The sequence below is a fragment of the Tauraco erythrolophus genome, chromosome 20 (assembly GCF_009769465.1).
Source record: "Tauraco erythrolophus isolate bTauEry1 chromosome 20, bTauEry1.pri, whole genome shotgun sequence".
NCBI lineage: Eukaryota > Metazoa > Chordata > Aves > Musophagiformes > Musophagidae > Tauraco > Tauraco erythrolophus.
The window spans coordinates 6,392,564-6,405,043 of NC_141484.1; the positions used below are offsets into that span (position 1 = coordinate 6,392,564).

The 12,480-nt window shown below is 39.0% G+C and overlaps 1 protein-coding gene across 1 annotated transcript in view; it reads left to right on the forward strand.

Moving 5' to 3' along the window:
• CA10 (carbonic anhydrase 10 (inactive)) overlaps positions 1 to 3,231 on the forward strand; it is a 199,030-nt gene extending 195,799 nt beyond the window's left edge. The window contains exons 8-9 of the mRNA XM_086624162.1: positions 2,184 to 2,358; positions 3,209 to 3,231. Of these exons, the coding sequence (XP_086480288.1) occupies positions 2,184 to 2,358; positions 3,209 to 3,231 (198 nt within the window). The remainder of the gene's footprint in view (positions 1 to 2,183; positions 2,359 to 3,208) is intronic.
• The last annotated feature ends 9,249 nt before the right edge of the window (positions 3,232 to 12,480 follow it).

Genomic DNA, 12,480 nt, shown 5'->3' on the forward strand with positions numbered 1-12,480 from the left:
TATGCAGTTTGCAAAAACACTGAAAAGTTTTTGTGCCAAAATAAAAATACTGACTATTTAGAGCTCTCTAAGTGTCTATACACACACACGTAACTTTGAGGTGAGCCCTACTTTCAGTGAGGGTTTAAACTAAATTATTTCCAGCAGTCTTTTCTAAAATAAATTATTCTATGATTCTGTGATTAGATATATGGGGATTCTAAAACAAACACAGCAGTGTGATATAAAGATAACTGAAGTATAACAGAGGCCATTCTTAGGTCAGAAAGAAACGGACAAATTGAGTGACACTTACGGCCATTTAAATAGAGTACCATGACAGAGATCCAATATATGGGGCCTTCCAGAAAAAAAAAGATAGTGCTTTCTAGTACAGAATGTAAGATAGATATTGCTAATGTCTTCAGAAGAATCAGATTGACAGACTGAAGCCTCTATTAGAAAGAAGCAGGATAAATTATGCAAAAGAAAACGTGATTAATTTCATAGTCAGAATTATGCTGTTGAGGAAACACACCAGTGGAAAAATCGTAAAGATTACATTTCTGTATGACTCACAATCCAATGCCTAACCTCAGAAAACAACAAATTTAACACCAACTGCAGTCTTCTCCAGAACTTCCATCAGTGAGTTGCCTACAGAACTGTGAGCTGAGCTAAAAGCTCTTCTCTTGCATACCGGAATCCCAAAGGAATACTTGAACCACCATCTGCCTGTCCCAAGCATACAGCAGAAGCAATCTGGCCTGAGAAATGAAATAAGGAATGATAAACCAACCCTAAATGTTACTTTGGGATTTAAAATAATAACAACATTGTAAATAAGATGACTTTAAAAAGCCTGAGAGATGTTTTATCTTTGTGATATTCCTTCTGTCCAATTTTGTCTGGGTGCAGAGAAAGCACTTTGTTTCTTTTCTAAGTGAGTAATCTGTGAGAATGACGCAGCTGAGCACAGGCAGACATGCTGTACATTCTGAACTTCTCAAGCAGGGGACCTGAACGTTTTCCTACAAGCAACATTTTTAATTACAACATTAACGTACACAACAAGAACTAGAACCTAGAGTCTATGCTAGAACCTATAAATGATAATCTCATGATACGTACTCATCATGTTTTACTGGTTAGTTACGCCCTCCATTATTAGTGCTGCAAATTGATTTCATGGAATACTTCGTAATTACATTGTGTACTCAGACTGAAATAGTAGTGCACAGCTCAAGCTTTCCCAGGAAGCTGCTAAAGATTTTCAGTATGTAAAACCCAGATATAGAGTTTCCCCATTTAAGCATTAAATCCCACCACAAAACCTTTTAAATTGTACACTGACATGGAAAATATTTTATTTTTAAACTAAAATATTTCGAGGGTTTCTGATTTACAACTTCTGATTTGCAGCTTCCCCCCATCCCCTATTCTTCCAGTTTCCTATACAAAGTTTGAAAGATTTTGGTGGCCTTGAATCAATTAGCATGTTTTTAGCACAGTTATCGTAAGAACCATTGCTGTCTTCTTGTAGTTTGCATCCAGGCACTGCTGGGCGCTCTGAAAATCCGGGATGGTTCATTAGTTCCCCCTCTGCTGATCCATAAAACCATCTCAAAAGAAGGCCAGAGTCTACCGTAAGAACTCTGCACACACAGCACAGACAGTATCAGGACAGACCTCTCCGTAGAGAGAGGATTTCACTTAACATCATTAATTTCATGACTTAAGCAGCATGACTGTCCAGTTATCCTTTCCATCCTGACTGGCCATAACTGGTTCTTGAGTACCATCATCCAAAACTCTGTCTTCTCAACTGGAAGGTGCACTAATAGCTACAAAACTTAGGAAATTAGCTCTTGTCATTCATCAAGTTCATTTTATCTGCAACTGCTGCCATCCAGTACTCCAGATTCCATTTGTTTCCTGAGCAGCCAAGGACACCTCGGACTATTTTCATTTACTCCACACAAAACTAGTTACTTTTGTTTAAAATGGGGCTCAGAAACAGAGGACCACAGAAGGAACAGTTTTACCTCAAGTTAACTCTTTCAACTCACCTCTGACTACAAATCACTTATATTCTGTTTAAACTTTCATTTATTAAGTAGTCTACTGAATAGTGTTCAGTGTTGTATGTTGTTTACTTACATGAAAGACCAGTACTAAAAATCCTTGTTTTGTATTTTGTGTAGATGCATTCTTTACGACTGCTAAGCCAGAATCAGCCATCACAGATATTTCTGAGCATGAGCGACAATTTCAGACCAGTCCAGCCTCTCAACAACCGATGTATCCGAACTAATATCAACTTTAGTTTACAGGGAAAAGATTGTCCAAACAATAGAGCACAGAAACTACAGTATAGAGGTACGTTCTACCTCCAGAATAATCCTTTCTATGCTGACACTGAGCTCTTTTCTTTGAGAAACCCAAGTGTGTAAAAAAGTACACAAATAAAAACAGATGAAACTCCAGATCTGGGGGACTAATGGTTTGAGTCAAATATCACACGTTTGAAATGGATGAGGAAACTTGCCTAGAAACACGCAGGAAAACCATGACAAAACGTCTGGGACATCACATTTTTTTTAAAAAACAGATAGGACAGACCTTCAGTTTTCTAGCCTCATTTTCAAGTCTTCTCACCTTACAAAGTACATTTTGCTCTTTTTTACCCACCTTGGAAAGAAAAAGGGGCATCAGTTAGTCTTGGTGACAGCTGATCTCGAACAAAGGAAAAAGTTTCACTTTGGAGGTGCACCACCATAACGAACACCCAAATTGGGAAGTTCTGTATCACACGATGGATATTAAATAAACCCACCCAGTCTCATGCTGGTAGGGCATTACACTACCTCAGCGGGAGGCTCGCAACTGAGCTGTAGTGCATTTTATGAATCTTTTAGCCTACGCACACTTTTAATCACCTCAATAACAACGTAAAAGTGCCTTCTTATCAATAATATTATGATTATGAAGTAGTACTATCGAAGGGTGGAAAAGAAAACATTTTCAGCAACAAGGCTGATGACTGAGTTACAATACTTCAAAGAAACAGTCATTCAGCTTTGATTCTTTTCCAGAAAGATGAGGAAACTAAGTGTCCTGTATTTTTTCAAGACAGTTTAAGCGCTTAATGCTGTGTTAAATCCAGCCAGTTTCATATTTGGAGTTTATTAAAGTGTAATTGTTTTGTTTTGTTTCTCTTTCCTTTCAGTAAATGAATGGCTCCTCAAGTAAGTAAGACAGAGCAGGCAGAACCCATAACCTCAGTGGAATGCTACTACTGTGAATTGACATAATCTAGAATGCACCCAGCCTCACTCTCTTTGGGTTCACGGCAGCATGTGCAAACGTGCTGTAGGAAAAGAGCTGCCATGTTGGAAACAACTAAAAATTCATTCATATGATCGGTGGTATTCAAAAAAAAAAGTAAAAAGACAATATTACAGTAAATGTGATTACAATTTTGATACAGTTTTCCTGAACTAATTTAGCTTCACAGAAAAAGACTTTTCAGCCTTTGTACATATGAAATTCTTCCTCTTTTCCCCTCCTCCCTCAAATTAAAAAAAAAAAAAAAGAAAAAAGAAAAAAGGTGGCTCGGTACAGCATCAAAGTGGAGTTGTGTTCTGTGTGCCAAGTAATCCTTGGAAAAGCTCTCATTATTTCACTGTCATTAATGGATACTGACAAGACAGAACAAGACGACTGTAGAGGAAACTTATTTCTAGGTTATGATCTTTCTGTTCATTTAATTAAAAAAGAGACAGACTTTGAGAGATAACTGTTGTAAATATATCACTGCAGAATATAAAGGAAATTGAAATATTTCCCTCTTTGTCACATATCTGTAGTAGGATTTGCCAAAAATCAGAATCAATCCATTTTCTGTTTCTCGTTTTACAACAGGTCATACGTTGTGTTGGTTACTATTAACAACTCAATAAATGTGTTTAACAAATTAATTTAGTAAACTTGCTTTGATTCTCCCCTCCCCCCCCCCCCTTTTCTGGAAGAAGCCTCTACTACTTGTGGCTGCATTATTTGTGATTTTCTCTCCCCCCTCCCTCCCTTTTCTTGTTTTTTTTTCCTTACTTCATTTATTTGTTTGCAGCCAGTTTAAGTGAGTTAATGGCAATTGGGAACACACTTAAAGCTACTATAACTTTAACTCCACTTTATAGTCCATCATTAATCGGAAAGAGAGAGCAGTTGAAACATCTCAGTTTAAAATTGCCATTTTCCCTGCTGAGTCCATTATTGGGCTAAACAAATTCAAATCCTGTAAATTGGTGGTGGAAAGGGATATCTTTTCTTTACAGATAAAGCAGGAGCTGACCAAGTAAAAGCAAATGCCTTTTTTCTTGTTTATAATGGTCATTCACTGTGTTTGGTTACTGTCAAGAGCTCAATAAATGTGTTTAACAAGTTCACATGGTGCATGTTTGACCTTTTTACACATTAAGGGATTGTTTGTGGGTTTTTTCTCCCCTCTGGAGACAGGACAGCCCTCATGCTATTCTGCTACTAACACTCACTTTATAACCCATAACATGTTGAAGTTAACAAAACATAAAATGAAGCTAGAAAGTACCATGCCTGACCAATGAACTGTTTATGCCAAATGGAAGAATAGACACTAGAAGAAGCAAGAGGGAGCTCAAGAGGGAGCTGAACCGCTGTAGAGAAGTTACAGATGATGCAGGCCAACTAGCTTTGACGTGACAAACACATTATTTCATCTTTGGCTGAAGAGAACAGTGCAGGTCGTATCTGACAGGAAACTCGAGTCTATTGTTGCAGACATGGGTTGGAAAGGTTGCAACATGTATGACTTCACTTTCATGTCACAGATGAAAACATGCACGGGCTGGCATTCAGGGGACTCTCAAATTAGGTACGTGGACGTATGTAGAAACCTGTAAGGAACCCAAAGTCGTCAACAATTGAATTGCTCAGCGAAAGGTGCAGAGAAATGACCAGTGAAAGAGCAGAAAAGGGCCTGGATGGGCTGTGACACAGTGAGGCCATATTTGTATCAGGGTTCTGGGCTCAAGGCCCTGGCCCAGGATCCTATTAACACATATATAGTACTTGATCCTCAAGTTATTTCATTTTGAGCATTTCAAATTCTTCCATATACCAGCTGATCAAATCCACAACACAACCACAGCAGTGTCACAGTGACTACTATGCTGTAGATTAATATTGTCAAATTCCACAGCTGAAATAAAGCAAAATTTTCACCTTAGATTTACCTGGCTAATAAAAATTAAAAACAACACAAGTCACACACATTTAGTATTTTTGAGTTGCCATAGTGATCTATAACTTTTAAATTTGTGGTATTGGGATTGTTTCCACTACTTGTTTGGGTTGTTTGAGTTTTTTGAAGCTTCTCCTAGGATTGTTAAGCTTGTAAAGTTACTGAGAGCACAGAGTTCACAATGCTTCAATCTATACTTTCGGACAAATATCTAGCAGTTGTTGATCCAAGTTTGTCCGTGACAGAAGGTAGGGAAGATAAGCCAGGCCTCCATTATGAAACTTTTAATAAGTCATAAAACCTATTTTCTGTTTTACTGAAAGCTGATTGAAGGGATTTAAAGAGGAGGGAAAGATATGATAGAAGAGACTAGCCCCCGGAAGGAGTCATGCTGTGCCTTGGATTAGGTGACAATGCGATACAGAAGCCCTGCAAATAGAGAAATAGAGCAATCGTACTGGGACACCACGAATATATTTGTCAATGTTTCCAACTCCATTTTGTGAACTAGTGAATTCTATCTTGCCATGATTGGTTTAGGTTTTTGTTTTAATAATAGATTGCAGTAGAAATTAACCAAACCAAAGCTTAGAATTAAATATATTGCATATTTCTCACATTTCAGTAGTGCTCAAATCTAGACATCTAGCTCTAGGTTTTTCAGATCAGGCACACTTTTCTGCATCAAGAGACACTGAACATCCAAAGAAAGCCACACCTTATCACAAAGCCTTTAAGCAAAAAGATAAAAGTTTCAGCATCAAGCAGCTGGCACAGAGATGATCTTCCAGTGTTCAGAGCCTACACAGCACGGCAACATGCAAACATAGTAATCCCTCCAACTTGAGGGTTCTCTGTCTACGACACTCACCAGAAGTCTGGCTGCACACAGAGCTCAGTACTCAACGCTTTGTAGTAAGAGCTGAATTTGTGGCCTCGGTATCATCCCTGCGCAAACCATTCACATAATAAGTGAGATTCTTTGCTTCTGATAAGGCTCAGTACAAGAATGATCTGCCTGGCAGGGAATATCAACTTGGCAGTGGTCCTCAGTGAACAATCAACACCATGGGTAGGACCAGGTTGCCGTGCCATGATGATAACAGACACTAAGAACTTAATACTGGGAGGAAATGCTCAGATTTGATCTTCTGCTATCATGGTTAAGAATCAGATATCAAACCAGGTACCAACCTTATCAAGCTCATTTGGTGATTAAAAGCATGAGAAAATTTAAGTTTACAGTACTGTAAGGGCCTCTGTTTCAAGTAGTAGTATTCAAATAAGTGTAATACTTCACCAAATTTTATAAGCTCAGTTTTCCTTTTAATCAAAATACAGAAAATAGAAACTAAATAGGATCTGTGGGATGAAGACAGAAAGCAAAGACCTTCAGCATAATTGTATCTGTAGATACACACATTTCTGTCCTTCTACCATTCTATTCCAGCCTTGAAAGCTGAACCAGCCAGCAAACACCAGAAAGATCTACCTGGAAGCTTGGGTATTTATATAAAACAAAATCCTATGAGTCAAAAAACATCCTTTTTCTCACCACTTAAAACCTCTCACTTTTCTATAAAGTACATACTCTGAAAGAAGAGGAGGCAGGGACATGGTGCTGAAAAACGTGCTATCAAGGCCCTGGCAGCCTCCAGCAAGGCTAAAAACAATTACACCTGAAGGTGTGCAAGGCTGTCCTCCCTTCTACTGATCCAGAAACTCAAACTCAGACAAGCAACTCAATCACAAAGGTAAGTTGGCCAGCAAAGATCAGAACAACTTAAAAATCCCCCAAATTTATGTTTTTATGAATAGTACTTCTTGCTCTGAGCATCCATACTGTCTTCCACATCTTGGCCTTAAGAAATGTCAACAATAGCTGCTGCTCATGTGACACTAGTTTGTCAGGCACCTAAGATGCCAGGGGCCTGGTGGAAATGGAATGCCAGCAGCCAACGTCATTTTAAGAACTTTGCATCCAATTGTTTTTCAAAACATTTGTTATAAAGCAAAGGAAAAACAACCCTTAGGATAATACTTTGGAATCTTTCCTGCTTCTGACAGACCCTGCCTTTACTCTCCTTATTTTGGTTTTCTGGATGTTTCATACCCTGCTACTTCCAACACTATCCTTCCCTTTCCAGCTTATAAGCAGATCTGAGCAATGCAATAAAGGCTTAACCCACAAAATCACAATTCTGCCATAAAAATACAAGAGTTGGCAAGATATTAGCTGTTGCTGGAATTAGTGTCATTAAAAAATTTAAAATAATAACATAAGAAGAGCTGCTACATTTATTAGAAGACAAGCTGGAAAGCAGGATATGATTGCACCCAAAAGGCAAGACCAGAAAACAAATAAAACCCCTCCAATATTTAAGGTATTCTTCATGATCCTTAATATTAAAGGAGGAGGGGTGTTTAAAAAATAAATGAAAAAAAGTACTTAGAGTTAACAATACTGAAATTCCATCACAATCTGAAAATAAAGCTGAAAATTTAGTTGCTGCTTTCAGGAGTTGAACCTTCCCCAAAAGTCAAGAACTGAAGCGAAAACTGTGACTGGTCAGTATACTTTATTGCAGATACCAGAAACGCAGCAAAAAGGCAGATGTTTTGCATGTTCTGCAGTACATCTCAAAGCTTTAGTACGGGACACGACCCAAAAAAAACCCCGATGTTTGGTTCCTACACTCAAAACAGAATGAATTTTTCATGAAGATCGGTCATAACTGCTCCATGTTTTGATTTTATTTTTTTTATTAGATTTTTATTCCCTAGATGTAATGGCTGACAAAGCATAGTGAGTTTGCTGTAAGAAATGCTGATTTACTAGCAAATGGCTTGCCGCAGTTCTCAACAGCATACCGTAAAATTATTCAAGGAGCCTGTTTGCACGGTGAAGAACAAGAACCATTTATAATGTGAAACATAATGCAGGCAAACATTTTCTGTTTCCTAAAGTGTCAGGCTTCTATTCTAATAACTAAAGATGTGTCAAACACATACTCAGAGCAGAAAATGAAAAACAGAATAATAAATCTTCTAAGGATGGGAAAATAACCCTTAGTGTTTAAGCAGAGCAAAAAATCCTTAGAAGACATGTTAGAAAAATAAAACCAAAATAAAAATTCCGCACATTTTATGAATTTAGGCAGGTGGTCCCACCCTGTAAGGGAAGAAAGAGCTAAAGTCAAGAGTAAATCCAAGTGAAAAAGTTACAGCTGCAAAACACTATACAGTCACCCCAGTGTGAAGGTCAAGGCTATGGACTTCAGCCTTGGATGGCTATTCCCAGCACAAGGAGACAAGCAGCATCTAGCAAAGAGATCTCATTTTCTGAGACTTTCAGGTATTTGCACCCAGGGCACGTGTTCAAATGCAGAAGTGCAATGTTTTTGCTTGGATCAAGGGAAATCAACGCTGAGTCACATTCGGAATGTCCTTCCCGAATCCTTGACTCCATTCGAGATGCGCCTCCTCAATACAGGATCAGGTGTTTCAGTGATCCTATCTCTAGGGCTTTGCAGAAAAAAAAAAAAAAAAAAAAATCACAGCCTGCCAGAAACACCTCATGCTTTGATTCACTTACTGTCCTGCTGCACAGCTAGGGCTTTAGTTGAGGCTACTTGGAACTTAATCTACACAAAACCAACATCCAAAGGGCAAAGCACACCTCGCTCTTATTTTACAACGACAGTAGGATCAGCTGAGAAAGACAGAGGGCAATCAAAACACAAATCACAAAGGAGGACTTAATTATGAGCCACTGTAAATATGATTGTTGCACCCTGACTCACCTGCAGAGTTCTGCCTTACAAGGGCACGTAGAATGGGTTGCTAACAGTGCCTCATCTCCAAACTTCTCTCAAGTGCCAAGATTCAGAACATTTCACATTTTTAGATGGTTCAAGGATTATTCCTGCTGGTTTTGTTCCACCTTAGTGGTATTTCTCCGGGCAGGGGAAGAAAAGAGTGCCTGAGAAATTTCGCTTCATGTGCAAGTTATGAGTCAAAGGTTTGTTTAAACACCTTGCTTTGGCTAAGGGCCCTAGGGTTGCAGTCACACAGTTTAAGGTGAACAAAATACTTTACACTAAAATCCTTTGGCATGCTAAACTATGAGATACTGGAAAGAGGAGAAAAAGGACAGGACAGATAGGAGCCAGAAACTGAAAAGATTAACAGGCCGTTAAAAAGACCCACATAGGAAATTTGTGACACCTGCTTGTGCAATGGAAGAGAAAAAATAGCATCGGGAAAACTATTGAAAAAAATTATCCTCTCCCCACCCCAAATGTAAATAATGGAAAAGAAAAAACAAAGTTCTACCAACAGCACTAGTAAATTGATCATTTTCAAATCAACAAGTTGATGAAAGACCAAAATAAAACAAGGAGGTGCCATTTATGTATACAGCTACACAAGATAGTTTTGTGGGTTTTTTTTAATCAGTTAACTGTTTGGTAGGGAAAGATAACTCCTCTTTAACACTGGCACTTCAGACTTGTGGCCTAAAAGACTCTTGGATAACTGCCAGATTTAACTTGCAATCTGAGTGATTGTAAACTACACATGGTAAGGAGGTGAGAATGTGTCAACGTGATGAGGAAACACCATTTAGTATTCAAACAAGTGATAAAAATCCTATGAAGGTATGTTAACACAACACAAATCATAAGCATAACAGCAGAAAATAGAATTTGGGAGAATCACAAGGGGAAAAGATCAATCTTTTCCTTCTAACCTGAATTTTTCCCTTAATGACAGAAGAATATAACAGCAAGCTGATTTTAGCTTTCTGCCTTCTTTCAGGCATAATTTAAAATTTGACAGCAATACGAATAATAGCAACATTTTCAGACATTCATGCCAAAGTTTTGCCATACTGGAAGCCTCGTTCATTAAATATTTATTTATATCTGTGTTCTATGAGCTCCAGAAAAAATTGCAGGATGGAACTCCATTGACAAACATTTCACCCAAATGCTGTCTGCATTCCTCAACACAGATGGCCAGCTGAAATGCTTGCGTTAAAAAATAAATCACTGAAACTCTGCCATACCGTAAGCAGTGGCAAGAGGGATCGTTCTACGTGACCTCTTCTTAAAACACACGAGCTGACCAAGGAAGACATCCCCTTCTGAGATCCGAAATCATCTAGCCCAAACTACCGAGCAACAGGACTTGGGCTCTTAAAAGCCTTGATGAACTCCAGCATAATTCAGAATACAAATAATGAAGAAGGTACAGAATAATTCCAGCCTTCAAATTGGGGGAATCAACTCTTTATCCACCTCCTTATGTGTCACTTGTCCTATATACAAACAGAGAACTACTTCACAGGGGACATGCTTTCCCATAAGCACGGGAAATGCCAGAGGACAGCTGTTACCCTAGGTGAGACTCTGTAGGAGCTCTGAATGATTTGAACTAAAATGTTAATGCAGATCTGCTTTTTTTTTTTAAGGGGGGGGGGGTTGGCGCAGAGAAAAGCAAATCAACAAAAAATGAAGCAGGTGAAATCCACCCAGTCTTCTAATAAACAGGTGATTTCTACTGAAGACCTACTGTTCAACTCTGTGTCTGTTTTTCCACCACACCGTGCCAGCGAGGCAATTCATGAAGGTTTAAATGGCATTTGGGGAACATCTTCACTGCCGATGTTCAGCGCTGGTGTGCTGGCTTTCAGCTCAGACCCTCCTGCCTCCTTCATCCCCGTGTTATTTCTTGCTCTGGCAGCTCAGCCAGCTCTTCAGTTTAGTCGTGTGCCTTTCAGATTCTTCTATTCCCACATACTTTCCATGCACAGCAAGATAATTATTCCCAGGGCAGGGATGTATTTTCCCACCAATCATTCTCTCATTCTCTGTTTACAGAGTAATTAGCCCTATCTTTTAAAAATAAAAATTCTAAACTAGATGAAAGAGGCTGGTTCAATGCAGCAAGAGCGCTGCCTGGATTTCTACCACATATGCAAACAGTGACTACCTTCAAGCTCAGGGCAAACTGCAAGCTCAATTCTCTGAGCGAGGATTCATATTGTTACCTGGCAAGCAACCAGCCAGCCCTTGTGACTGGCATTCAGGATTGCTCCGCTTCCGTACGAGTTACGTTTCACAAGAGGCTCATCTGCACAGCCCCGTGCCTGAGGCTGCCAGCCTGAAAGCAAGCAAGTCTCCAGCAGCCCGGCTGCGTGGCCTACAGAAGCACATCAAAAAGCTGATATACGGATATGCTGTTGCGATTCACCATGTTGCTACACTACAAATCAAGCAAAACAGGGATCATGCTGACTGCCATTATCAGGGCACAACACTAGGAATACATGGCATGCCTTTCGCTTCCCTGCCTCCGTATGTCCATGCTAGTTTTCATCACTCAAATTCCAGTGTCAGCTACATCAGAGAGCAACACACAAACTAGTTACTACCAGCCTACCCTACTGCCTACGCCTAGAATAGGTGTTAGGGACAAGCAAATTAGCTTGGCCTTCCTTACCTCTGTCACGGCATCAATTTTGGTTTCCAACACAGAAGTGTTTATGTAGCCCGTGCTTTTGCAGATTCTAGTTTCATACATGATTTTCATTCACAGGCAGTGCACACAACCACGTAGACACAAGACATAGGAAATCTGGGGCCTAGTTCAAGTTTAGACAACCTGTACTCAGTAATAACCAAACTGTCCGTGCTCTGTTTCCATCTACTTGATGCTGTACTGTGATCCCGAAAGGACTGTGATCCTGTTACCCACATAAAATGTATGAGAAAGGGAACAACTATCTTTAAACAATCTAACCTCATTTTTGCCTTTATAACAGCTTGCCTTGTGATATTTGTTTGCATGGCTCTGGTTTTTTGATGTCTTATTACCTCTTCAATTTACTATCTCAGAATAACAGTATCAAGCTATTTTTCCTCGTATTTGTTATCTATTTTCAGTTTCATTAACTGGTGAAAATTTATTATGAGAAAGTTCCTTGTTTCAGTCATTTAGGGGAAGAATATGTCATATGAAAATGATGTTAAGGTTCCTTACGTACAGGATTCTTCAAAGTTAGACTGCACAGGAAGAACGTAACATATTTGATATCACCTCCATACTTCCCAAAGCCAAAAACACTGAAAGAGACAAACAGAAAACAAAAACTTCTCCAAACTTCACAGTCTTAAAACATATTTTCTTTTAATAGAATTTACCCTTATTTGATTTAC